This window comes from Callospermophilus lateralis, chromosome 3 (genome assembly GCF_048772815.1).
Source record: "Callospermophilus lateralis isolate mCalLat2 chromosome 3, mCalLat2.hap1, whole genome shotgun sequence".
NCBI classification, from domain to species: Eukaryota; Metazoa; Chordata; class Mammalia; order Rodentia; family Sciuridae; genus Callospermophilus; species Callospermophilus lateralis.
Window position 1 is genome coordinate 107,844,588 of NC_135307.1, and position 27,838 is coordinate 107,872,425.

General features: G+C 41.8%; 1 protein-coding gene and 1 pseudogene across 2 annotated transcripts in view; both read right to left on the reverse strand.

Moving 5' to 3' along the window:
- Window positions 1–7,076: 7,076 nt before the first annotated feature.
- On the reverse strand, window positions 7,077–7,768 carry LOC143394772 (sepiapterin reductase pseudogene; annotated as a pseudogene).
- Window positions 7,769–17,059: 9,291 nt separating this feature from the next.
- The window catches only part of Dapk2 (death associated protein kinase 2), a 140,738-nt gene continuing 129,959 nt past the window's right edge, over window positions 17,060–27,838 (reverse strand). The window contains exon 12 of one of the 2 annotated variants that reach the window (XM_076850918.2): window positions 17,060–17,834. In XM_076850918.2, the coding sequence (XP_076707033.2) occupies window positions 17,748–17,834 (87 nt within the window). In that variant the 3' untranslated portion in view covers window positions 17,060–17,747. The remainder of the gene's footprint in view (window positions 17,835–27,838) is intronic. The other variant, XM_076850921.2, reaches the window with a different exon arrangement.

Here is a 27,838-nt window from a genome sequence, read left to right on the forward strand (position 1 = left end):
GAATAGCTGGGTGTTACAAGAATGCTGGCACATCAGGGAGAAGAGAGCACCAGCCCCAAATAAGGAATGATCCTGTGAATTCCAAAATGCAAACACCCAGGCCCAGGCCAGGCTACCCCATTCCCTGTCTTTTTTTTGGAGGTACTAGTGATCCAACACAGGGCCTCATGCATGCGAGGCAAGCACTCTACCACTCAGCTTTATTCCCAGCCCCCCTATTTTTTTTTTTCTATCTAAATCTTAAATCACAGTGGTATATGCCTGTAATCTCAGTGAGTCAGGAAGGCTGAGGCAGAAGGATTGCAAGTTCAAAGCCAGTCTGGGTGACTTAGTGACACCCAGTCTCAAAATAAAAGATAAAATGGGCTGGGGATATAGTTCAGGGGTAAAGTGCCCCTAAGTTCAATCCCCAGTATGTATGTATGCACATATGTAAATATAAATAAGTAAATAAACAAATAAATAAATAAATCCTATTGACTCCTGCCAGCTCAAGTCTCACTTCCTTCATAAAGCCTTCTATGGCTACTCTACTCTACAATGATCTATAGCCCCAGCTCTGTCTTCTCAAATGGATATTCTGTACAAGTTCTCTTGATAACCAGTACTTCTTTTCATAGCCAATAGTCTATTTTTATGTAACCTTTGCCTCTGCAACCTGATTGCAACTTCCTAGAAAGCAGCAGCAATTACCTTTGCATTCTCCTCAATTCCAGGAAGACAGTAAATAAATACTTGTTGGTTTGGATATACAATAAACACTCAACAAGTAACTGTTGGCTTGCCTTCCAGAAGCTAAGCAATAATGCCTGCTTGCTTTATGTATGATGGGAGTTCAGTAAGTGTGCTTGGTTTGATCTAATAGGGTTTGCTGGCTTTCCTTTGTGTTGAGGACTAGTTAAGGTCCAGGCATCCATGAGAAATTGGGCTGGGTCCTGAAAGACAGGTAGGACAGGAAGGCCCCCATGCAGTCCAAAGTGCAGAGTGGTGGAAATTTTTAAGTAGAATTGTCAAGTGAGACTCAGAGTCAAGATCTGGAGAACCCAAGAGACATCTTCCAAAAACTTCCAACAGTACCCCTTCTGGGAAACCCACCATCTTTGCCAACCCTTGCCCCATTGCTCTCTGGTGCACTATCCTATTTTATCCACTTCTTAACACTCACACTCAATGATATTTTCTGGCTCTCTTGCGTTTCCTCCCACACCTAGCAACCACCTTGCCTCCTGACTGGAATGCAAACTTTAATTTGGGTGTACATAATTAAAATCAAAATAACCTAAATTGTTTATTATTTTATTTTGGAACACAAACCCTACGAAAGAAGGCTTCCTTGTTTAGGGAAACTTGCCATATTCACAAATACAACCCCATGACTAGAAGAGCACCATTAGGTGCTCAATAAATAAATTTTGAATGACTGGCCAGGTGAAATGAAAGAAGTAAAAAGACAGGAGATCAACGGAAGTGACTGGAGCTGGTCACTGGGTGGGAACTAGTGAGGGTCTGGCCTTTGGCAATAATTGGGGCAAACTTATGTTGGTTTTTTTAACCTTCATTTGTGAAACTATAGGTGCCATAAAGGATGGTATCTCATTATGTTAAAGGGTGAGAGAAGGCAGAGGAAGAGGGGTGAGCCTACAAGATTACACAATGTCTCCACTATCTTGTTTTTGGAGAACCCTACAGGATACTCTGGTGGATACTCTGAACATTGCAAAACACATGTTTGTTGTATTATACAAGTAATATGTAACTGCCGCAGTCCGGCTGCAGCAGAATATGGGGGGGGGGGGACACGAATGACTTGTGTACTTTGATGCAGCAGAAATAGGAGCCCTTTATTGTAGGATAACAGAGGTATTTATACATTTTGCACAGCTTATCTTAATTAGCATAAACTAGATACAGCAGTCAACCAATCAGGAATCTCCACACTTAATGGCTCGCTTTTGTTACTTCACAAACCACTCCCTCTGGCATTTTGCCAGGCACCATGCAGACTTGTTTACAGACTCTAACAATTCTCTGTCAATATACCAGGTGCCATCCTGACTTGTTTACAGACCTTAGCATGTAACAATTTATGTTCTTAATGTACATATATTCACTACCATAATACTCCCACTGTGGGTAACATAACACTTTCCTGACTCATCGAGGTTGAGCTTGGCCATGTGACTTACTTTAGCCAATGAAATGTTACTGAAATGAGCTAAGCAAAGACTTTATATGTGCTTATATAGTTGGGCTTGTCTTTTGGACTAAGGTGATCAGGAAGGAGAAATAAACCCTAGATAGCTATTGCCCCCTCCAGCCAGGGCCCCAGCATGAAGACATGTGAACCTGGTCCTATAGTGAAGAGCCAGGCTCAATAGACCTGCAGCTTGAGACAGAGCAGGCCCTACAGTCCTGTCATGCCCAACCTAGATCAGTCAAACTGCAGCTGATCTGTAGAGCTGTGAGTCTGAGAATAAATCTTTGTATTGTAATCTACTGAGCTTTTGAGCTGGTCTGTTATACAGCATTACGTGATAAATATATATACTTACCATAGAAAAAATTAGAAATATAGATAAGCAAAAAGGGGAAAATAGGACATCCATGATCCCATCACTCAGAATAAGTGCTGTTAGCATTGTGGTATAAGGCTTTCAGCTATTTTTCTATGTTTCACAGTAATGAGGGTCTACTTTGCATATCTTCTGTAAACTGATTTTCATACCAATTTATAATAAGCATCTTTGTAAAGCTACTGAGTTGAAACATTGCTTCATGAGGCAGGCTCAGAGGGGAGCCTGATTTGCCCAAGGTCACACCTCTGGGAATAGGCAGAGCCCTATGCGACTCAGAGTTTAGTACTGTTTCCACCAGGCACAATCTCTCTTGGGTCTTCATTAGCATTTTCTTAAAATATTTATTTTTTAGTTGTAGTTGGACCAAACACCTTCATTTTATTTATTTATTTTTATATGGTGCTGAGGATCAAACCCCGGGCTGCACACATTCGAGGGAGCTCTCTACTGCTGAGCCACAACCCCAGCCCCCTCATTTGCATTTTTGTCACCTGGCAAAGCCTGCTCCTTCCTGGACAAGAATAAAAGGAAACTTTCAGCTTATCTGGAAGGAGAATGGCCAGTGTTTGGTTTCCCTGATTCAGTTGATCCCAAGTGCTGCAACAAAGCCCCAGTTCCAGAGTCATACCTCAACCTCCCTCTGCAGGACTGCACGTTTACTGGGGAAATTTTCTGCCTTGGGGTGGAGGGAGGCCAGACAAGTAGCTGGTCTTTTTTTTTTTTTTTTTTTTTTTTTTTTGCAGTGCTGGGGATTGAACCCAGAGCCCTTGAGCGTGCTAGGAAAACACTCCATCACTGAGCTGCACTGTAGTATAGGAAGTATTTTCTGATGCCCAGATGTTTCTAGTATTATATGAGGCATTTTTGTCAGAAGGAGTGGAACAGAGGATATCCTCAGTTTCTGCAGAAAACAAACCTGGGAGTTTCTGGCAGTAACCTGGGAAACCCATGGAGTTAGGCTATTTTCCCAATCTAGTCAGCTTCAGCAAAAGAAAGTTGGACAATGGGACATAGCATGAGTAGATCCAAGCTATGGTTATTCACCTAAGCAAAGGGCCAAACTCAGATGGATGACCTGCCTCCAAGAAGTTGTGAGGCTTCAGTTTCCTCATCTGTCAAATGGGCAGTGGACTGTGTGCCCATTGAATCCTCTCTTCCACCACAGCAACAAAGACTATTGAGAGGATGGTGAAATGTGAGTGGGAAAGGGGTGTAAAATTGTGGGACAGTGCAGCCTCAGAATCCTGGCAGAGGGCAGCAATGGGGAGAAGAGAGTGGCTTTGGAAAGCTTCTGGTGGGAAAGACCAAACCTACAGAATCCCTGAAAATTTAAAGAAACCAGTTCCAGGCACAGCTTCCCTTTATTTGAATTTTCCTTCTGAAGAAGATTCTGCAGTTTCAGCTGGAGAGAGAGAAAAAGGAGGAAGTGGGAGGGGTGTGGAGAAGATGGGGAGGAGGGAAGAGGAGAAAGAGTAAGAAAGAACAAATAGTCCAGAGTGGGAAATGCCAGCCTTGTTGCCCTGGTGGCAATGTCTGTAAACCCCTGGGTGGGTGCAGGGCATGGATAGACTTGTTCAATTGAAGGGCTCCCTTCCTGCCTGTACCTGCAGTGAGTCCAGCCCCTTTACAGGAAGAGAAAGAGATGGAGATGAAGGGACAGAGGTCATGGGGAGGGGGAGCACCCGATTTGAAGCCAGAGACTTGGACTGAGATTCCAGTTGTTGATCTTGGGCAACTTAGGGAGCTTCTCTAGGCTTCAGTTTCCTTACCTGTAAAAGAGAGAAAATACTTAAAAAAAAAAAAAAAGATGTTGCAGAGTATTTGGCACACAGTAGGGAACAAATATTACTATGTTTGCCCAGGTAGAGCCAGAACTAGAGCCCAGGTCTCCATACTCCACACCTCAGCCCTGCTTTCTGATCTCATTGGCACCAGGGAGCAGCTGGTCCCCTACCCTAACTAACCCTTGGCAGTGAGGACACCTGCAGGTTAAGTCCACAGGGAGCTGTTAGGCACACCTTCCCTCCCATGGGATTCAGTTGCCAAGGCTGCCTCTCACTAAGACCTGATGAAGTGGGTTCACTCGTCCCCGGGGCTAGGAGCTGCTCTCCACAGGCAGGAGTGGGTTCTTTAGGGCCAGCACTCCTGCCGGGCCTCAGGAGATATGAGGGGAATATGCTAATAGAAGCCTAGCACTGGTCCCCTGAACCCCCACCCCAGGGACCTAGGTCTTCACAGCTGTGTTCCCTAGAGTCAGCAGGGAAGAGGGGTCCTCATTAGAGAGCTGCCCTTGCAGGGGTTTGAGCCCCCACAACAGATCTGGGGAACCCAAGCCTTAGCAAAACTTGAGAGGACAGTGGGAGACACAAGTTGTAGCCTGTGAGGGTCTACTGCCCAGCTGGGAGGCCTCACTCTACATTTTCCCTCTCGCATCTCTAAATACCATCCATCCACTGAAGGGCATTTGTCTCTGTACTTCATTTGCCCAACCCCTTGAGGATAGCCATCATGATTTCTCCAGCCCAACTCCTGACACCTGGTGCAGAGCCAAATTGCAAGGTATTTACTAAATGGGTGTTAAGAGGAGAGAAACTAAGTTGGATTCTTTGGGAGTTCTCAAAGCTACTTTAGAGTTCCTGGAACTGCTGGACACCTGTAATCCCCAGCAGTTCCGAAGGCTAAGGCAGGAGGATGGTGAGTTCAAAGACATTCTCAACAACTTAGCAGGCACTTAGCAACTCAGCAAGACCCTGTCTCTAAATAAAATATAAAAAAAGTCCTGGGGATGTGACTCAATGATTAAGCACCCATGTGTTCAATCCTCAGTATCAAAAAAAAAAAAAAAAAAAAAAAATTCATGGGATCTAAATGATTAAGGGGAGGTTGGAGGACATTTGAGCTGTTTAATCTGTATTGTGATCCTTCTGTCAATATAGATTTCAGTACTTTTTAAAAATTATTTATTTATTTATTTATTTATATGTGGTGCTGAGGAATGAACCCAGTGCCTAGCTAGACAAGTGCTCTACTGCTGAGCACTACCACAGCACTAGATTTCAGTACTTTAAAGAAAAAAAAAAAAAAAACACTGATATAACTTTTAAACCAGGGAAATGTATTGATTCATAACTATTTTCTCATTAAAAAATATAATGCATGTTCACTGGAAAACACATCAAGTTATAAAATGCAATAAGATCTGCATGTATATATGTGTACATACACATACATTTATATACAGATTGAACATCTCTTATCTAAAAATCTGAAATCCAAAACGCTCCAAAATCTGAAACTTTTTAAATAATTTTTTTAGTTGTAGATGAACACAATACGTTTATTTTATTTATTTGTATGTGGTGCTGGGGATCAAACCCAGTTTCTCACATGTCCTAGGCAAGCATTCTACCACTGAGCTACAACCCCCGACCCTAAAATCTGAAACTTTTTGAGCTCTGACATGATCCACAAGTGGAAAATTCCATACCTGACCTCATATGACAAAAATGCAGGTTAACTCTGTAATTCCAAAGTGACTGAAACCTAGTGACTGAGGCGGGAGGATTCAATGTACATTTAGACATATTCTGCCATCTAAAGAAAATTCTCACTTGGTCACCCTAATGCTCTTATGGCATGTGTCCTGAGACAAATAAAGGAGAAAGGATTCTGCAATTGGAATCCAGGCTTCTTTGGAATGCAAACCTCAGATGAGTTTGTGTCTGGGATCAGAGGACAGGTGATACCCAGGCTCATGCAGGAAAGGGAGTGACAAGTGGGGAAGGTGACTTCCCAAAAGTGGGGGGAAGGGAGTTCCTAGTTATTTAACACTTACTATGCCCCAGGCCAGAGGTGTTTAGCTGTGTGTCCACCTCCCTCTTCTTATCCAGGGGAGACAACTGGTAGATCCCAACACTTTTTTTTTTTAAGACTGAGCTGTGCTTTATTTGTATCTGCCTTCTTTGTGTACATACACTCCCAACCTAGAGAGAAGAGGGATTCTAAAGGAAAGAAGGCATCAGGATAAGGACAGGAAATTCAACAGAAGCTCCCGTTAAGCTGAGCAAGGAGCATCTGTGTGGGCTGGAAACTCTCTGCCCTCCTTTCCCTCCAGGCCACCTGTGAATCTGCACGGGCCCTCAGGCTTCACATTAGATCAGTCCTCTTTTCCCACAGACTAGAGACCCAACTTTTTTCTTCAGTGTTTCAGCTGCTTTTCCTATCTCTAAAAATTCTGTCCCTGGGGATAGAGAACTTCAACATCCATAACCTCTCTCCAGGCCTCCTTATCATCCAAGTTGCATGACACAGATCCTGTCAACTGGTGACACCAGCTACTCCCACTGGTTGCCTTTGAGGGCAGGGCAGTAGGTATGAGTAGTCTGCATTGGACAGGGTTGGCAGGGCCTTTGTCAAAGGGTTTGGGTAGCCACAGGGCTCATTGATGTGCCCCAAAATAGAAGCCAAAAGGCCCAAGCAGTCAAGGACATGAGCTATTTACTAGAAGGACACATGGGCTCCAGACTCCAATGTGTCTGCTTGTGGCAAGTTCAGCAGTTTCCGGGCAGTCCACCAGCATCAACATTGTCTTCAGATCTATGTCCTTTTTCATAAACCTGGATCTACAGAGATCTCCTGGGATAACTACTGCATGTCTGTGTCCAGGACACCTGGGTCATAGCTCAGCATCCTCACACTAGGTTCCTCAGCAGCCAGGACCTGGAACATCATTGTATGGAGCAGCCTTCCCTGCACAGTACAACACCCTGCCCTTGAAAGGCTTCAGGGCACAGGTGGAATAGGTGTTAATCACAGTCCTACTCAAGCCAGGACAGTCCTGGAAGGCCTTCAGGAGGCTGGAGGTCAGGCAGAGTGTGGCCCAATAGCTGTTTGCTACAGCTTGGTCATTCAGGTTCAGGAAGCCTTTGGAAAATCCCCAAGAGTGGCCACATCATTTATAAACAGCAATTGCTGAAGTCCTTTGGGTCTGGAGAGGTCATGTGGGGATGAGAGCAGCTGTTGCAAGCCATCATCCAAGTCCAGGTGGGCATCTGCACCACTTGCAGGCCAGGATGCTCCTCCACCAGAGCGGCCTCCAGCTGCAGTAGCACCTCCGGGTTCCTGGCAGTTAGAAGCAACACAGAGATGGGTGAAAACAGCAGGCCTCCCAGAAGGCCCTGGTGAGTATGCATACTGTGCAGCTGAAGCACCCTTCCTTGAGACTCCCACGTTCCATGCCACTGATCTACACTGACTAGAGCTCAGATCTCATCCCAATACTCTTTGCTATTAACTTTCTCAATGCACTGCCCTGGGCAGACACTGCCAGTGAAGGAAGCTACAGCCTGAGTTGTTGGACTCTCTCAGTTTATTGCCTCTTTCAGTTCTCACCATGGCCCAACAGTAGTGTTCCCATTTTACCAAGAGGAAGCCAAGATTCCCAAGATTAAGCCAATTCCTCCCAAGCACTCAGCATTAGAAGCAGCATTAAAATTCACTCTCTCCTCAAACCTGGAGACCATGAGAGAGAAATGATTCCATTGCAGTGGCCCCTGTGGAGCTCCACAGTGCTTTTGGAAATGTACCTTGCTTCTGTTCTCGTACCACATTAACACTAGGGCCTGGCTCCTTTAAGTCACACTCATCAGAATAAGTGTCTCCCCATTCCCCACTCCCATCCACCCTCCCCTGCCTTAGAAGAATCTCAAGACCTTTGCAGAGGCCACTGACAAGTTGGGGATGGAAGGACAGGCTCCTAGACACTATTGCTCTCACATCTTTTCCTTGTCCTCCAGACTGGCCAGGAGCCAACCGGGAAAGGGCACAGGGAAGTAGGCTCTTGGGAACTTTCCAGTGAGACTTAAAGGGAAATGTCTTGGCTTTTGGGGAAATTTCCAAAAGCATTAGTCTAATTAAGCTACTTTCTATGGCCCTGGCCATCCTAGGTTGCAAGTGAAACAGAGTATGTAGTGGCACCCCCTCCTCCACAGAACATCTTAACTAAGCTTCTCCAGAAATCTTCACCATCATTGATTTTAGGACTATACGTAAAAGAGTCTCTACAGAAAAGTTCAATGTAGGTAAACTTCCTATTTTCCTGTTAATCTATTTTACTTGGCTACTGGCCTGGAAGAAATCAGCATGTCAGGTGCTGAACATCTCTTTGCTTGTTTTTCACAAACATGTACCCAGTATAGTAGTTTGTAGAAGTGTATTTGCAAATGCAAAATGTAATTTTAAAAAAAATATCCTTTAACAAGGCCTCTGGCCTTGAGCTGAACTTCACAAAGATGTCTACATTTCTAAGAGAAGTTACCAATTGGGCTCCATGGTAACAACTGGCAGGGGGAGGAAAGAAGGGGAAGAAGAAGCTCTCCCCTTCTCAGGTGTTGTCCTTGAAGGGTTAACTCACCCAAAACAGTGAAAGAAAAAAGCTGCTTTTCTGTGAACTTCTGCAGACTCTGAACTTCTGAGCCCCTCCCCTTACATGCTGGGTATAAATTACCTGAACTCGGGCTTCAGGGAATTAATTGATTACAGCGAAAGCTGTACCCTCTGAATTTGGCTGCAGACAAATAAAACTTGTTTCCTGCTATCTTTGGTGCCTTACCTTGTCTGTCCCCTACAACAAGTAAAGTCAGGTTTGAACTCATATCTTGGAGCCCCATGGGAAAGAGAATATTTTAAAGCTATGTCAGTCATTTGAACTCTAGCGTGAATGAGTTTCCCTGTTCATTTTCCCAGAAACTAAGGAGAGAGTCAAAGCCTGAAGGCCTTATGGGGAGCAGGTATCAACCTGGTAGAAACAGAATGTAGGTTCAAACCCAGGTTCTTCCATGAGTTAGTGGAATGACTAATAACCTACTCCTCTAAGACTCAGTTTCCTGATCCCCAAGATGGGAAAGTAGTAAGTACAGGGTCATTGTGATTGATGGATAGAGACACCCAGCATGCAGTAGGAACTCAGTCATTGTACTTGCTGGCTTGCATGTGCAGGGGTAAGAAGATGTGATACTTTACCTCACCCATCTCAAGATGCATAGCTGGGATTCCTATAACAAAAGTCAGAGAAAAGCATGAAGATCTTATTTATTTAAAGTTTTATGCAACATAGAAACTATCATAAATGAAGACACAAAGACCAAGAGATAATGATTTTTATCTTTTGGTTTGATCAAGAATGGAAGCTATGTAGAATGATCTAGTGATAATGGACTAAGGAGGGGACCCAGCAAGGCCTGTCTGTTCACATTCCTCCAGACCTCTCTGTGCAGCATTCCTTCCTCCTGGAATAGGGCAGGAACATCAGAGGCTTGGGAGTCTTCAGAGAGTGTCATTTTTATATTTTATGATTTGTTGGGGGTAGGGAGGAATTCTACTTTTTGTAACCTCTGGGGAGAAATGAAAGAAAAAAGAACAGGAGAAGTTCAGAAAGAATGTTTTGCTTCTGAGGCCCTTCCAATCTCCTTCAAAGTGCTCAGTAAACCAGAGCATGGGTAATGCGGGGTGTGTGTGTGTGTGTGTGTGTGTGTGTGTGTGTGTGTGTGTCTGATATTGAGCTGGAACCCAGGGCCTCCACATGCTAGACAAGCACTCCACCACTGAGCAACATACCCTGCCTTTTTTTTTTTTTTTTTTTTTTTTTAATTTTTTGATTCAGGGTCTCACTCAGTTGCCCAGGCTGGTCTTGAACTTTGGATCCTCCTTCCTCAGCATCCTAAGTCACTGGGATTACAGGCATACACTACCAAACCTGGCCTGGAATATTGTGTTCTGAGATTCAACACTTGCTCTTCCTTCCTTCTTTCATTCCTTCCTTTGCTCCTTCGTTTCTCCCTCCCTTCCTTCTTTCTTCCCTCCCTCCCATGATTTCTTAGAGGGCCTCCAGCCTAGCCTACAGAGGGAAGTTGCCCATGTCAGAGCTGCTCCAGGGCAAGCCTGGAGAACAGTCTCAGTACATTGAGAGGCTCTGGCAGAGTTCTGAGTGTCTAGCTTGAGACCAAAGCTAAAGCTTTGGAGTGGGGCTTCCATTGAGTTATCTGAGACTGAACTTGACAGTACATTGACATCATCATCAGAATCATCTTTGCCAATGGGGTTTGGGCCTGAGGTCAGTAACCTGAAATAGTGTGAGGAGAGAGTTCTTCACCTTGCAAGTCTCCAGGGAGGGACAGGCAGGACTAGACACTGGCCCTTGCCCTATAGCTCAAGGAGCATCCCCTATCTGGGGGAGTCAGGGAGATCCCAACTGGTAATAAGAAAAAATATGAGAGAGTCAAGGCAAGCTTGTCAGGCACCAAGGTAAAGTGGGCAGGATTGCCCTTCCACCTCACTGATTATAGTTATGACTACATAAAACCTCACTATATATGCTGGGGATGGAGGGGGATGAGTCATAAACAAAACTAAAAGGAAACAAAAAATTAAGAAAATAGATTTGTTAAACATGTAACAGACAAGGAAATAGTATTGTTTTTATTCAGAAAATTTCCACACAAATTAAAGATGAATATCCAAATGGATAATAGACAAAGTATGGGTAGGTGATTCACAAAAGAAGTTACAAATAATAATAAACATCTTAATACACACCCAACCTCACTAGAAATTACAACAATTAAAATTAAAGTAAGAATATATATTAAAACTCTCATATTGGCTAAGATGAAAGATTTTTAAGTGCCCAGAGTAGGCATGGTTGTGTAGAAATGACACACAAACAGTCCTAAGTGGGGTATAAATCTTTTGAGAGCAATTGATCAGACTACTGAAAAATTCTTTCTTTGCTTTTATTCAGAAATTCTATTGAAGAATTAATCCTACAAAGCAACTAAGAAAGAAATCCAATAAGGGGATCCAATGTTGCCACTTATAATAGGGAAAAATCAGAAGCACACTAAATGTTGAATAGAGTATGGTAACTATCATTATGAAAATTTCAATCAATGAAATGCCTCCTAGGCATTAAAAATTACGTCAGAGGCTGGGGTTGTAGCTCAGTGGTAAAGCACTTGCCTAGCATGTGTGAGACACTGGGTTTGATCCTAGGCACCACATAAAAGTAAATAAATAAAATAAAGATATTTGTGTCCATCTACAACTAAAAAAAAAAGATTATGTCAGGACTGAGCATGGTGGTTCATGGAATGGATCACCTGTAATCCCATGACTTGAGAGGCTGAGATAGGAGGATCTCAAATTCTAGGCCAACCTTAGCAATTTAGCTAGATCCTCAGCAACTTGGTGAGACCCTTTCTCAAAATAAACAAATAAAAATGATTAGGGATGAAGCTCAGTGGCAAAAATGCCCCTGGATTCAATTCCCAGTGCAAAAAATAAAATAAAGTCATGTCAGGACAGGGTATCTGTTGACATGTGAAAACTTATATATTATTAAACAAGAAAAAGATAAAACATTACACCATGGACTTATTTTTGTAGAAAATGTGTGTGTGTGTGTGTGTGTGTGTGTGTGTGTGTGTGTCTGGGTTGAAAAAATAAAGAACACCACCTGGAGGTCAAAAGAGGAAGACCACTTGAGTCCAGGAGTTTGAGGCCAGCCTAGGCAATAGAGCAAAACTGTTTCAGGCTGGCATGACGGCACACTCCTATAATCAGATTGACTCTGGAGGCTGTGGTAGGAGGATTGCAAATTTGAGGCCAGACAGCAATTTAGCGAGGCCCTGTCTCAAAAGAAAAAAAATCCTCTAAAAAAAAAATATATATATATATATATATTTATTTATTTATATTTTTATTTATTTTTTATTTATTTAGGATAAAGAAATTGTACCTGTACTGAACATGTACAGACTTAATTTTTTTTTCATTATTCCTTAAACAAAATAGTGTAACACTATTGGTGGGATTGTAAATTAGTCTAACCGCTATGGAAATTAGTATGGAGGTAGTAGGCATGGGGGCTGGGGTTGTGGCTCAGAGGTAGAGCACTTGCCTAGCATGGGTTCCATCCTCAGCACCACATAAAGTAAAAATAAAGACATTGTATCCACCTATAATTAAAAAATAAATATTTTTTAAAAAGAGTAGGCATGGAACCACCATATGACCCAGCTATACCACTCCTCAGTATTTATCCTAAACAATTAAAGTCACCATACAATACTGATACATGCATACCCAGGTTTATAGCAGCACAATCCACAATAGTCCAACTGTGGAACTGGCTGGGTGTCCATCAACGGATGAATGTATAAAGAAAATGTGGTATATATACAAAATGGAGTTTTATTTAGCTATAAAGAAAAATGAAACTATGCCACTTGCAAAAAAAATGAATGGAACTGGAGATCATTATGTTAATTAAAATAAGCCAAACTCAGACTGCAAGTTTCTTGTTTTCTCTCATATGTGAAAGCTAGAGAGCAAAAAGGAAAAGAAGGGCGGGGGGGGGACAGGAATCTTACGAAAATCAAAGGGAGATCAGTAGAAGAAAAGGACCAGGGGTGGGAGGCAGGGTAGAAGGAGGGAATGCTGGGGAGTGATATTTGCCATATTATATTGTTATATGTGTACATGTACAAATATGTGACAACAAACCCCTTCATTGTGTACCACTATAATGCACCAATAAAAAAAGTATGAAAAATATTACAGACTCAGAGTTGAAGGATGTACCTCAATTTGGACTTGATTAATGTTTTCTCACTATTAGATTCATTTATGCATTCTTAGCAAAAAAAAAAAAAAAAACCAACAGTGTAACATTGTATTAGCATTTACACTAAATTATGTATTCCAAGTAATCTATAGAGATTATTTAACTGTATAGAAGGGTGTACATAGGCTACATGCAAATACTATGTCATTTCATATAATAATTTTGATATATATAAGGATTCTGGAACCACTTCTCACAGATATCAAGGAATGATTGTATTTTGACTTTAATAATGCAAAAAAAAAATCCTCCAGATGAAAAAAATGATTAAAATAATATAAAGGGAAAAAAAATCCTCCCCAGCCTTTCACCGTGATGCTCTTTTGTTGAATTAAAACTATACCAAACAGTGGTCAGAGTCCTGGGCTGGTAACCAAGGTTTGCGTCTTATATGTGATCAGCCCAGGACTATTTAGGGTCCTCCTTATCCCTGAGGGTATTTAGAGACCAGTTCCTGAGAGGGTAATGAGAACCTGGACAGCTGGGGAAGATAAGCCTTCCAGAAGAGCGGGCACCAGCCCTGTGCACCTGGAATGGGAACCAACCCATGGCCAGAACCTGATGGCAGTGAGGCTCTGGCTTCCCAATCATCAGTGTCACAGTCTCTCATTCCTGTGGTCTCCTGGTCACTCTCCTTCTTGAGGATAATTTGTTGGGTTGGGTTGGTTTGGGGATTATCCAGCAAATGCAATCCCAATGCATTCCTCCCTCTTCTTTTGATTAGTTCCAGTCAGTTTTTGTTGCTTTCAGCCAAAGACCCATCTGATTCACCATCCAAACAGAGTAGGGAAGAAGGGAGAGAAAGAAGGAATGGAAGGCTGCCTTTGGTGTGGAGCTACTATGTGCAGGCATTGGGCTATGTTCCTCCCATACATTCTATCACTTTATTCTAATGACAGCCTATTGAAATAGGTTTTGTTTTTGTTTGTTCAAAGCATACTAACAGAGGGGGAAACTAATGCTTCAAAGAGTTGGGTAACAGAACAAGCCTTGGACCTGAGTTCTTCTCATCACAAAGTTCATGCTCTCTGTCACCTCCTGAAGCACCTTCTTTTGGCACTATGCTGATTTTTTTTTTTTTTAGAGAGAGAATTTTTTAATATTTATTTTCTAGTTTTCCGCAGACACAACATCTTTGTATGTGGTGCTGAGGATCGAACACCCGGGCCGCACGCATGCCAGGCAAGCGCTCTACCGCTTGAGCCACATCCCCAGCCCAATGCTGATTTTTTATTTAAGGAGAAGCATTAAAATTTATTCTATTTTTTGCTCTCAAAATCAGAAGAGCACTCAGATCTGGCTCTGAGCACAACTAAGGCAGACAGTCTCAGGCCACTCTTTCTGTGCCTCATGTCCCTTCCCAGCTCCCTTACCACCCACCTCCAGGTACTTCATAGATATGTGTCCTTCTTTTCCTGCCCCACAGAAGCCTGCTCTTGGGACAGGGCCTTCCTGAATTTATCCCATCTTATTCCCTGTGACAGAGAAGACTTAAAATGTTTTTACATTGCTGGGTGTTGTGACACATACCTCAGAAGCCTGAAGCAGGAGGATTGAAAGTTCCAGGCCAGTCTAGCAAATCTTAGCAAGACTCTGCCTGAAAATAAAAATAAAAGGGGCTGGGGACATAGTTTACTGTAGAGTGCTCTGGGTTCAATGCTCAATACCACCAAAAAAAAAAAAAAAAAACAGAAAAAAGTTTTTATGTCAGGGGGAATATCAATGAGAAGAATTTCTAACTGTGGGATTGCAGATATCATTAGGCAGGGCTGCTGCCACTAAGAGAGCAGCTATACCTTTGAAATATCACACACACTTTCTCACAGTGGTGGGCCTTGTGGGGTCAAGGCAGAATGTTGAGTCACCAGGTATGAGATTGAAAGTTCCAGGCCACCTGTGTGGAGAGATGGGTAGAATGCCTTAGGGCTCTGGCCTCTCACACTATCTCGGTACAGCCTGGGGTCTGATATCTCTGGATTTTGGCCCTAACAGGCCCCCTTCAGATAAGTTTCTCCTCTCTGAAGCAGATTCATGAATTAGTGAAGAAAGGGCAGTAGTGGTCAGAGTCCCTAGGCCTCCAGAAGGTAGCCTGGCATGCAGAGAATTCCCCACCAAGACCAGGAAGGTTGGCAGAGCCATCATAATAGCCACTTCCCTCTCCTGAAAACAGGTTTCGTGCAAAGCTCACTCAGCACTTTCCCATCATTTGCTGCTGGTCTCCAGAGGCAGATGAACCTCCAGTTTCCAAGTCATCAGAACCAGGCTTTGGAAGACAATCCTCCAGGGTGGACTTTCCCTTGCCCAGGACTGCCCTGGAGCTGGTGGGGATGGGAGAGCAAAGAGAGCAGGGACTGTTGTCTGGAAGGATGGGGGTTTGGTGTTGCTTTCCGTCACTTGTTATCAAAGAAAACAAGGTAGAATAATTCGGCTTTGAACAAATCATTCTGACATGCCACTATACCCAGACTGTCCAAGTTTGAAACCTAGAAAAAACCTTGAAGTCATCATTGTAGATGTAGACAAAATGCACCCACAGAGGTGACAGTCCTGGCCTGACTGGTCCACTCCCTAAACATTGTAATTTCCACTCTGGGAATGGAGGGTGCTGTTGTCTCATATGTGTTAAATCCTAGATAACAGCCCCACCCCCAACGACTCCTGCTGTCCTCTTCTCTTCACATCTTAAATGCCACCTCCCTACCACATTCCCCACTCAGAACCAGTCACCCCAGCAGCAGCAGAACATCTATCTATTGTCTCTGGACTTATAATTTTCTCTCTTTTAAAAAAACTTTCTATGTTTAGAATAAAAATTAAAATATTCATTTAAAAGAAAATAAAGTCATTTCTGCAGTGAAGCATCCACAGTCTTGTTTGTAACTCAAGGACAATTTCCTGTGGTTGATAATCATTTGCATACTTGGTTCTGCCTCACCCACTAGCTATAAACCCTCAGGGCCAGGAATGAGTCCTGCTTGCAACTGAATTTTCCCAGAGCTTGCTCACAGCAGATGCCCAATAAATGTTTGTGGGATTGAAATGGAAAATGCAAATGAAGGTGTTGTGGGCTGCTATTTGGTTCCATGAAATGCTATGGAAGGAGAAAATTTCAGGGTCAAATAAAATGGTGATGTACTGATTCATATTAGGGTTGCTTAGTGAGAGTTTAAATTGATATAACTGGTTGGTAGAACAATTTAGTAATACCTGATAAGCCGAAGATGTTCGCAGCTGGTAGCCTACAAATTCCACAACTTTTTTTTTGTAGTTGTAGCTGAACACAACACCTGTATTTATTTATTTATTTATCTATCTATCTATCTATCTATTTATTTATTTTTAGAGTAGAAATTAGAAGTTTATTAAAGGACAGCAGAAAAGACTTCTCCCGGAGGAAGAAGGGGACCCAAGAGGTGGAAGTGCAGTTGTTTCCCCTTTTTATAGTTCTTTCAGTGATGAAATGTTGGTTGGAAGGCCTGAGGGGTGGGACACAGGTGGGCCAAAGAAGTAATCTGGGCAGGAAGGACTTCATTAACATTTCTTTGGGATGGACTTTGGGCCTAGGGCTTTTCTCAGGACTTCATTAACATTCCATGAGTTGTCCTGCGTTTCTGGAATTCATTCTCAACATGGCCTCCATTTTATATTTCACTCGATATTAGACCTGATTTACCTAACTACACTGACTACCTAATTTTAAATCTGGCTTTGTTATGTTCAAATTCGGGACCCCCAAAAAACCACTAGAGACCCAAGATCGATATAAGCAGCAAAGAGGTGTTTATTGCCAGCTAGCTCCGTCCTCCGTGCACACACAGCAACTGGTGATGCTGAGAGACCCCAAGCCCAGGGTTTGCAGCAGTTTTATACATTCTTTGGAGAAGGCAGGGACTTCACATACATCATAGCATCTCTTAGCAAATCATCACACACTGCGGGAAAATCAAATAACAACTCTAAAACATGATTAGCACATTCACTGGTGGGAACAAGTTGGGTAGGGGTGATTGGTCAGTACAAAAGGGGTATTCATTTGAATTGATTGGTTTAAGCCAAGAGGGGTGTACGTGCTGAACTACATGGTTTCCCAACATGTTATCAACCACCACAAACTACTGGGAGGGTCATCTGGCATCCCAGGTATTTCCCTGTCTCATGCTGATTGGTGGCTGCTAGGGGGTTGCTATGGATCCCCACCTAGCCTGACTGAGTCAGGGACACCTGGCGCAGCAGATCTCTCCTGTAATTTGTAGATAAACAACTTAGCAGGGTGGGAATGTGCCTAGGAGTGCTCTGTGGGTTTTTCCAAGGACAAAGGTCATGTCCCTTCCTTGGACAGGCTTTGCTCTGAGATAGAGGCTGGTTTTTCAGCTTCATTCCCCCCTCTAATTTTGGGAACTCCTTACTGCTGTAAGGAAAGGGAGCGAAGATCGTTCTGGCTTCTTCAGGCCGAAAGGGGACGGTGTTGGGTAAGCAGTTTGGAGTCCCCTTTAAAAAATCGGGTCTACCAAGTGGTCCATGATAGAAGTCCAATTGAGAAGTAATAGGCTGGAGGGCCATTTGAGTGGATGGGTGGTCTATAAGAGAAACAGAATTCATTAGTACTGGAACCAGATTGATGCAGCAATAAATGCACAGGAGTATGCCAATGAGTATGATACACCAAGCCTACCTGTGTAGGTTAGGAATACCTGTAGGCCTCAAACTAAAAACTACTCTGGCAGTTCCTTTTAATAATTATCAGGCATTTCTGTCTGAGAATCTCCTTTGCAGCCTCCAGTTTACTTATTCATTATTATTCAAAATGCCCAGGAATAGCTGTGTTTGGGTTTAAACTGTCTTTGCTAAGTGTTTAAGATGAAGTAGTCTAACTGACTTGTTTCTATCTATTGTTAACAGTCAGCTGTGTTTCCATGGGAATCATGGGGGAACTTTACAGCAGCTTCTCAGTTCCGCTAGTGCCATTTGCACTAGGATGGGTCCAGGCCTTGCTTGACCATGTGGCTTCCCTTGGAAGCATCAAGGATGTCTCCCTTCTCTGATGACCCTCCACTTCATAGCAAATTCACTGATTGGCTTTCTGTTCTCCAGTGGTCTCATTAATCTCCCTGATTGGGAGGTTATGTGGCCCAGAGTTGCAAAGCTCTTTAGAAATGTCCCCTGTTCCCTGGATTCAGACTGATTCAGAGGGCAAGAGCCAAACATTGGTTTCCTTGGCCCTTTTAATTTACCTTTAATTTTAAAACTTAATCTTAAACATCCAGCAGATAAATTTCAACAGCCTTATATTAAGAGTACTGGGCTTTAATGTCTACCTCTCTATCCTGTAGGTGATAACTCATTATCTTAAATCAACCCAGGTTGTGTGTTCTTAAAGCAGTACCTCTGCAAAACATTAACAGTAATCTTTAGACCATTTATAAGAAAACTACAAAATAAAATTAACAAGAGTAAAAACATATTTAGTTCATGTAATAGCTACCTTGAATTTTGGCAGAGTTATACATTATAATCCCCTGTTTGAGATCCTAGTAATCGTGACAAAAACCAACTTTTGGACACAATACTTTAAATGTACTGAAATTTGGCCTACTTCTTTCGTAGTCATTTTCACATGTAGTGAGATGGGACACAGAACCTTTTTCTCAGGTAAGGTGGGCATATTTATTTATTTATTTATTTATTTTTATGTAGTGATGAGGATGGAACACAGTGCCTCACATATGCTAGTCAAGCGCTCTAACACTGAGATACAACTCCAGCCCCTACAACTCTTTTGTGTCTTGTTTTTGTTTTGTGGTATTGGGGCTTGAACCCAAGGGTGATTTACAACTGAGCTACATCCCCAGACCTTTTTACTTTTTTATCTTCAGACAGGGACTTGCTAAATTACTAAGTTTGGCCTTGAACTTGGGATCCTCCTGCCTCAACTTCCTGAGAGATTATAGGTCTGCACACACTATGCCTAGCCAAATCCACTTCTGAATCTACATCCTAGAGAAACTTTCACACATGATAGCAGAAAGAGAGGAACTAAAGACTCACATTGTGGTGATGTTTGTAATAATTTTTAAAAGTCCATCAACAGGAGAGAGATTTAACTGTGACCATGGAATACTACATAGAAATGAAAAATCAATGAACTAGAGCTACATGTGTCATGAACTAAAACATGATGTGGAGTAAAAAAAATGCAGAAAGAAATATATGATATTATAATGCACAAGTAAAGTTTAGAAACCTACAAAACATGACCATGAAATCCTTCTGGATATGTAAATATGGTATCAAAGGTATAAAACTATATATGGGGATGATATACACTAAATTCAGGATAGTATTTCCTATAAGGAGGGTAGGAAGGCAAGGAATGGGTTGTGGTAGGGTTCACAGGAGGCCTTCACCGTTTCTGTATCTTTATTTTAAATGGAGGAACAAAGAATCTGAAACAAATATGATAATATTAAGATATGATTAAGTTGGATGGTGAATATACAAGTGCTCATTCTATTTCCCATTTTTTGTGCATGTTTAGAATGTTTCACATAGAAGTAAACAATTAAGCTGGGTGCAATGAGGTATGACCGTAATCTCAGCTATTCAGGAGGCTGAGGCAGAAGGATCACAAATTGGAAGCCAGTTTTAACAACGTGGTGAGACAACCCTGTCTCAAAATAAAGTGAAAAGGGCAGCTCGGGGGGCTGTGGCAGGAGAATCTCCAGTTCAAAGCCAGTCTAAGCAACTTAACAAGGCACTTAAGCAATTTAGCAAGACCCTATCTCTAAATAAAAAATAAAAAGGGTCTGAAGATGTGGCTCAGTGGTTAAGCACCCTTGGGTTAAATACCTGGTACCAAAAACAAACAAACAAACAAATAAATAAATAAATAAATAGGGATTGGAGATGTAGTTCAGTGGTAGAGTCCCTGGGTTCAATCCCTAGTGCCACAATAAATAAATAAGTTTATAAAAAGAAATAATCTAGGTCTTCATTGAGAGAAGAGGAATTGTCCCACCAGAAAACTTACCCATTTTAACTCAGCTTTTTATAACGGCAGATATAAATCCTTTTATTATTTCAGGTCTCTTAGGTGATGCTAGGCATCAAACCTGGGTCCTTGAGCATACTAGGGAAGCAGTGCTAGCCCTGAGATACACCCTAGCCCCATCAATTTGGGTCTTTTGAATTGAGTCTCCTTTTGCTTGCTGCCTAAAGCAAGGTCTAATACTGTTTCCTCGAATGTATATACCATCTTTATTTATTCATTCATCAACTCAAGGACTTTGGGTTTTTCCCAACATTGGCTTTTGTAAAATAATGCTGCGTAGCATATTAATTTTATAACCAATATGTACATATCACTTCCCAACTTATGAAGCATATTTATTTACATTAGCTGATTGATAAAGCAAAGTAGAATTTTTATTTCATTTGATTGAGGTTCAGATAGGTCACATGACTGGCCCAAAAGAACTTGAACTCAATTCTCACATAAAATAGAGCCTGCCTAAGATGGAAGTTTCTATGACTCAATCAGTGGCCTTGTCTGTGCTCCCTCACCGCTCCCCACCAAGAAGTATTTTATGATGTCAGAGCTAGGGGCAAGTCAGACTTGTGGCCACGGTCTGTGTCTTCCGGTATCTTGTGTTCAGCAGGCAGAGGACAGCAGATCTTTAGTGAACACTTGATGAGAATCTATTGCCATCCACTGGGTCCCTCAAGGACCTGTTATGAGGCCACCTACTACAAATGTGACAACCACACTCAGATGCCCTCCCTTTGGCTGAGGAAAGTCACATCCTAGGACGCCACCAGCCCCTGAGATGGGCTTCTAAGCTTTCCCCCTTAGATCTGAATTCATAAAGCATGAAGCCCATGACTTGAGAAGGGGGACAGGAGAGAAGGAGGCTTCCAAGTCCTCTTGGAAAGGTATTGGAAGTCCTGCCCACCCCTGAGGCCTAATTCAATTCCTTTTCTTTAGCCTTCCTGTCCCCACCAGATTCTCTACTCCTTTTCCCCTCCCCAGGAAATCCTGTTCCAATAGCTCCCAGAGTTCCTCCCTCTCTCTGGAAATCTCTTTCTTTTTAATAGGTTTATTAATATATAGTTTATACCATACAATTCACCCATTTAAAGTACACAGTTTAGTAGGTTTTCGTATATTCAATGACATACATAACTATTTCCACAATTTTAGAACATTTTCTTAGCTGTAAAGAGAAACCCTTTCACTATCACTCCCCCATCCTCCAAGCCTCCTAATCCCTAAGCCACCCCATATCTATTTCCTGTCTGTAGGATTTTTCTATTCTGGACATCTCATATACATGGAAGCATATAATACGTGGTCTTTTGTATCTGGCCTTCTTCATTTCACATCATCTTTTTGAGCTTCATACATATTGTGGGAATCTCTTTATGTATGTGAAAGTGCTTCTTTCTCTGTCTGGGTCTCTGAAATAAGGCTGTGTGAACCATTTTGGTCTCTCAAAGGGTGCATTTCCTTTTCCTTTCTCTCTCTCTCTTTTAAATGCTTTTGTTAGAGCATTATAATTATACATAATAGTTGGGTTCCTTTTGACATAATCATCCATGCATGGAGTTTAATTCACTTCATTTCAGTCCCCAGTGTTCCCCTCCTTCCTCTTTTTGACCCTTACTCTTCACTTCCTTCCTTTAGTAGATTTCCTCCCCTTCAGGGCAGGCTTGGGTTGACCCTTCTGTCAACCCAATTTCCTCTGAGGCCAGGCCCAGGGCTGGAGGCCTGGAAAACTGTTCCCAGCTCCTCTTCCACTTAGATGGGGCCCGTCCCAGGGGGTTCTTCTTTGAGCATAGGGGTGTGGGGGCAGGAGGATGAGGCTCTGGGTATATGCCCCATCGATTCCTACTCTGGGCTCAGCACCTGTATATACATGGAACCCCAGGTTGAATGCCAACAATGAGCAGCTTAAAATTCTGAAATTATGATGTATTTATGAAATATCATCTTTATTTTATCATGTTTTGTTTTAGATTTTTAACTTCCAAAGTTTGTTTATCTAGTTTTTCCTTTTCCTTTTTTCTCAAAGAGAATGTTGGCCATTGGAGAAGTTATGCACCCACGCTGGGCAAACTTGGCCTTGTTTGCAGTGCTGTATGGAGAGCGGGTGTGGAGCTGACATTTTCCCTAATCCTGCTTTTTTTCCCTAAGCCTAGTCCTTGGGACATGTGTCTTATGTGACTGTATCTCAGGGGACCCACTATAGTTTACTGCCCTCGAGTTCAGTTGTCCAGATTGTCCCCAGGGCTGACTAACTGCACAGTACAGGCCTCCTGGATCAGTATCTATGGGATTTGAGCCCCCACTTGTCTCAGAGTATCAGCCTCACTCATAGATGTTGCAAAATGCCATCTTCCTTTAGAGTTAAGCATCGTCTTCTCCCTACAGGACCCCATGAGAATGCACCTCTCAAAGGCATGAGCTTATTGCATTCTCCTTCCTTCAAAGCAGGAAGACCCTGAGGAAGAACTGGTCATGATAAGCACTGGAAAAGGAGGATGAAAGCACAGCAAGAGGTCTCTGAAAGCAAAAATGGGTGGTGGCTTAATGTCCCCCACTTCTGGGGGCTTGCCTTGCTGACAAGTAATGGGCTCAGAGATACCTCTTGGGTAGGAGCGGCTTATTGAGAGAGGCTTGGAGTCCATGGATGCGGCTCCCAGGTTGCAGCAATGTCCTCTCTGTAGACTCAGCACAGGTTCACTGCACTCTCCACTTCCATCCAGGACACACCTCCATGGCATGTCCCATACAGCCCACCCCTCCAAGTCCAGAGCTGGCGAGAACCAAAAAATCTATCCATTCTACAGTCAAGAAGACTGAGCTGGAAAGAGATGAGACCTGCCTAAAATAACCCCTGGGCAGCAGCTGAGTCAGAGTGAGAGCTAAAATCTCTACATGATGCAGCCACCTGTCTCCTCCCCCAGCTGTTGGATGTTGAGCAGCTCACCTAGCCTCCCTGATTCTAGAATCTGCATGTGTGAAATGGTAACACTCATGGAGAGGGCTTCCAAGCACCCACAGAGTCGAGCATCTTCCGGGTGAGCCATGAATATGGTGAGGGATGGTGGCCAGTCAGAACACCAGCCCTTGCCCTTCCTCCAAAAATTCACCTGCAAGGGGCTGGGGATGTGGCTCAAGCGGTAGCATGCTTGCCTGGCATGCGTGAGTCCCGGGTTCAATCCTCAGCACCACATACAAAAATTCACCTGCAAGTTATATTGGGAATACATGTTGCAAGTATTTCTTCCTATGGCTTTTTAACTTTTTAAATTGCTATTGTTTATTATTTTATTGTTATAAAGAAGTTTTATTATTATATAGAAGTTTGTGATTCAAATGCAATTAAATATATCCATCTTTCCTTTAAGGTTTGGTGATTTTGTGTCTTGCCTAATGTTATAAGTGAAGAATATTTTTTTGATGAGGGGGTATACTAGAGATTGAATTTAGGGGTACTTTACCACTGAGCCGCATCCCCCGTCCTTCTTATATTTTTATTTTGAGACAGAATCTAAGTTACTGAGAGTCTTGTTAAATTGCTGAGGCTGGCCTCAAACTTGCAATCCTTCTGCCACAACCTCCTGAGTTTCAAGAACATTTTTTTAAATCACAGATTTCCTAGAAAAACCTAAAAAAAAAAAAAAAGGAAAATATAGAAATATAAGTAACTATAAATATATGGAAAGCCCACAAATTCTCTCATAATAAGAGAAATGGTGAGATACCATTTTCACATTATCAAAATAGCAAAAAATCCTAATATTCAATAACACATTATGTTGGTGAAACTAGTGAAGAACAGGCACTCTCTCTTTGCTGGCAGATGTATAAATAGTACAATCTTTATCAAAGGCAATTTAACTATAATTGCAAAAATTAAAAACACATACTCTCTGATCTAGAAATTCTACTCCTAGGAATTCATACTCAATGTGAAATGACATATTCATTATAGCATTGTGTAGAACAGCAAAGGAAAAATGTAAATATCCACCATTAGAGAACTGGTAAAAATATGTTACATCGAGCTGGGGATGTGGCTTAAGCGGTAGCGCGCTCGCCTGGCATGCGTGCGGCCTGGGTTCGATCCTCAGCACCACATACAAAGAAAGATGTTGTGTCTGCCGAAAACTAAAAAAAAATAAATATTAAAATTCTCTCTCTTTAAAAAAAATGAGAAAAAAAATATGTTACATCCATTTAATGGACTACTATGTAGTTGCAACAAAGAATGAGGAAGTATTCATGAATTGATAAAAACAAAACAAAACTATGAATCCTTCAGTGAAAAAAAAAAAAAACAACGTGCAGAGAAGTACGTGCAACATTCTCACCCCATAAGGAGCACTGTGGCAACAGGCTTCTGAGTTGTGGAATCAGGTCCTGCAGGTCACCAGGACTGGGAACAGTAGTAGCTGCTATGCCCCCATCCTGAAATGGGGGACTTGAGACTATGCAGCCAGCAGTTTCACATCATCAGTAGTGGAAGGTTACAGGGTCTACTCCCAAAGCAGTGATTGTGGGAACCAAGTCTCGTAAAGCCTCAGCTACATCTGGAAAGAATTCACCACAGCCATCACAAGCATCATGCTATTGTGGCTTCCATTAAATCACTTTAAGATGAGTAACGTCAGCATAATGACTGACAGTTTTGGGTCAATCTTGTGCAAGCAAGAATCAAGGATGCTGTCACGTTCTTATCATCAACACCAAAGAAGGATAAAATAAGTAAATCTCACAAACCTGGTGATACACACTATGAAACATTCCTAAAATCATGCTTTGACACTCATCAATCAAAAAATTGATCAAATCTCCACCTCCGGTACTAAGAGTCCACCCAGGACCTTGTACATGCTAGGCAAGTGCTCTACCACTGAGTTATACACCTAGCCTTTTTTTAAAAAAAATAGATGCACACAATACCTTTTACTTTCATTCATTTGTTTTTATGTGGTGCTGAAAAGTGAACCCAGTGTGAGTCATACATGCTAAGTAAGCACTCTACCACTGAGCTAAAACTGCAGTCCTCTACCTAGCCTTTTTAAAAAAAATTTTTTTTAGTTGTAAATGGGCACAACATCTTTATTTTATTTTATTTTATTTTTTTTTTATGTAGTGCCAGGGATTGAACCTAGGGCCTCATGCAGATTAGGCAAGCACTCTACCACTGAGCCACAACCCTGACCCCTCTACCTAGCCTTTTTAAAAATTTATTTTGAGACAAGGTCTTGCTGAGGCTGGCCTCCAACTTATGATGCTCCTGCCTCAGCCTCCTAAGTTGCTGGGTGAGATCAGAGGTGTGAGCCACCATATCTGGCTCAAGTAATTTTTAAAAGTATCATGGCCAAGATACTCATATTTCAAGACTTTAGAACCAGCATGCAGTTCCATAATAGTTGTTTCCTGAATTAAATACAGTTATTTGTTAAACTAATGTTTTACATGTTACTCAGAATAGGATTATAATATTAAAGTCACAAAGTTAGTATTATAATTTTTAAAAAAGTTACAAAGTTAGTGTTATAATTTAAAGTTACAAAATTTGTATTATAATTCAAAGTCACAAAGCCACAATAACTTTGAAATGTTGGGCTTATTTCTCTGAAATGGTTCTTTATTAATTTTTTATTTTATTCATTTATTTATTTATTTTGAGACAGGTTCTCACTGAGTTGCTTAGAGCCTTGCTAAGTTCCTGAAGCTGACTCTGAACTACAATCTTCCTGCCTCAGCCTCCCAAACTGCTGGGATTATAGGCTTGTGCCACCACACCCAGCTGAAATGGCTCTTAAAAATTATTATTGTTAGGATTTTTTCACTTGAGCCAATCAAATCCCCAAAATTTGAACCCCAGCTATTTAATGAAAACTGTGCAATAAATGGATTTTGTAAATGAAAATAAAGATATTCATATTTCTACAAAATCAGTAATTGCTGATGGTTAATATTTTTGTTTGACTTACATTTCCATGGAAAGCAAAAGACTATATTGTTCATATTTTGCTACTTGAATTAAAACATTTTAATTTTTTTTACTGAATACATACTTCATATTTTACTTGTATGTGATCAAATAAAATATGGCTCAGATCAGTCACTTTATTGCTCTAAATGGTAACTCTTGTTTTCTGGAAGACTGCAGTGCATCTTTTCCCTCTTACAAAATTTATGATTAGACATATAATTCTGAAATTGGATCTAACAAAATAAAAATCAATAAAAAGCCATTTGTGAGCTGGGGTTGTGACTCAGCAGTAAAGCGTTCACCTAGCACGTGTGAGGTCCTGGTTTCAATCCTCAGCACCACATAAAAATAAATAAATAAAGGTATTGTGTCCAACTACACCTAAAAAATAAGTATTTTCTTAAAAAGCCATTTGTTTATAAAGGGAAAGAAATATAATCCTCGTATATTACATTTTATTTTGTATCTACATACTTATATAAGTTATTATATGATATTATATTATATAAGTTATTATATAATATTATATTCATATGTATAATCTCTAGAAGGATTCTCAAATTGCTAATACCTACTAGGAAGCACAGACTTTCTTCTATATACCTTTTAACACTTTTTTGTTTTGTTTTAGTGGTAGGGGATCAAATTCAGGGCCTTGCTCAAGCTGAGAATGCACTTGACCCCTGAGCCAGACCCCCAGACCCTTTTTCCATACTTAAAATTTTTGAACCATGAGAATGATATTTTACCAATTCAGAAAATTAGCACAATTTTTTAAAAAGGACAAATTCCTGTGTACTTCTGTGCAGAAAATTAAGCCAGACTCTCAGGGGTTAGGCCTGTATTTTACAAAATTTCCCCAGTAACTTCTTAGGGGAGTCCTGGCCTATCACAGACATCCTTAAGGTGCTGCAGAACCCTAGATTTTCAAGTCAAGGTTACCGTCCTTGCAGCGCCACCTGGTGGAAATCGACAAGATTCCAAGCATCCTTCTGAAAAATCTGTGGGGATACCCAAGAGATGCTGACCAGGACAGAGGGCAACATTACACTGTGCCCTCAGATTGGAGGGGACTGGCCCTGGAGGGCACACAGTTACCTCCATGGCTGCCTTTGTGGGGTCTTGATAGGTTGAGGCACTGCTTCTAATGTTCCATAGCCTCTACTCCAAGAAGACCCCTAAGGCAGTTTACAGAAGCACACAGCACATGGACTTCATTTGTGGTACTAGGGATTGAAACTAGGGGTGAATTACCACTGAGCAACACCCCCAGCCCTTTCTAGTTTTTATTTTGAGGCAGGGTCTTACTAAGTCCCTGAGGCTGGCCTCCAACTTGCAGTCCTTTTGCCTCAGCCTCCTTAGTCTCAGATTACAGGTGTGTGCCATTGGGCCCAATGCTGCACAGAAAATTTAAAGTTACATCTGGGCTCAAAGCATGCTCCACCAACTCCTAACCTTGCTATCTCATGCAGCCTACCCTCTCAGGTCCTCAGTTTGCTCATCCTCCAAATGGGGATAGCATATAGCTCAGAGAAAGTTTGTATACAAATCTAGAGCAATGTCTGCACACAATA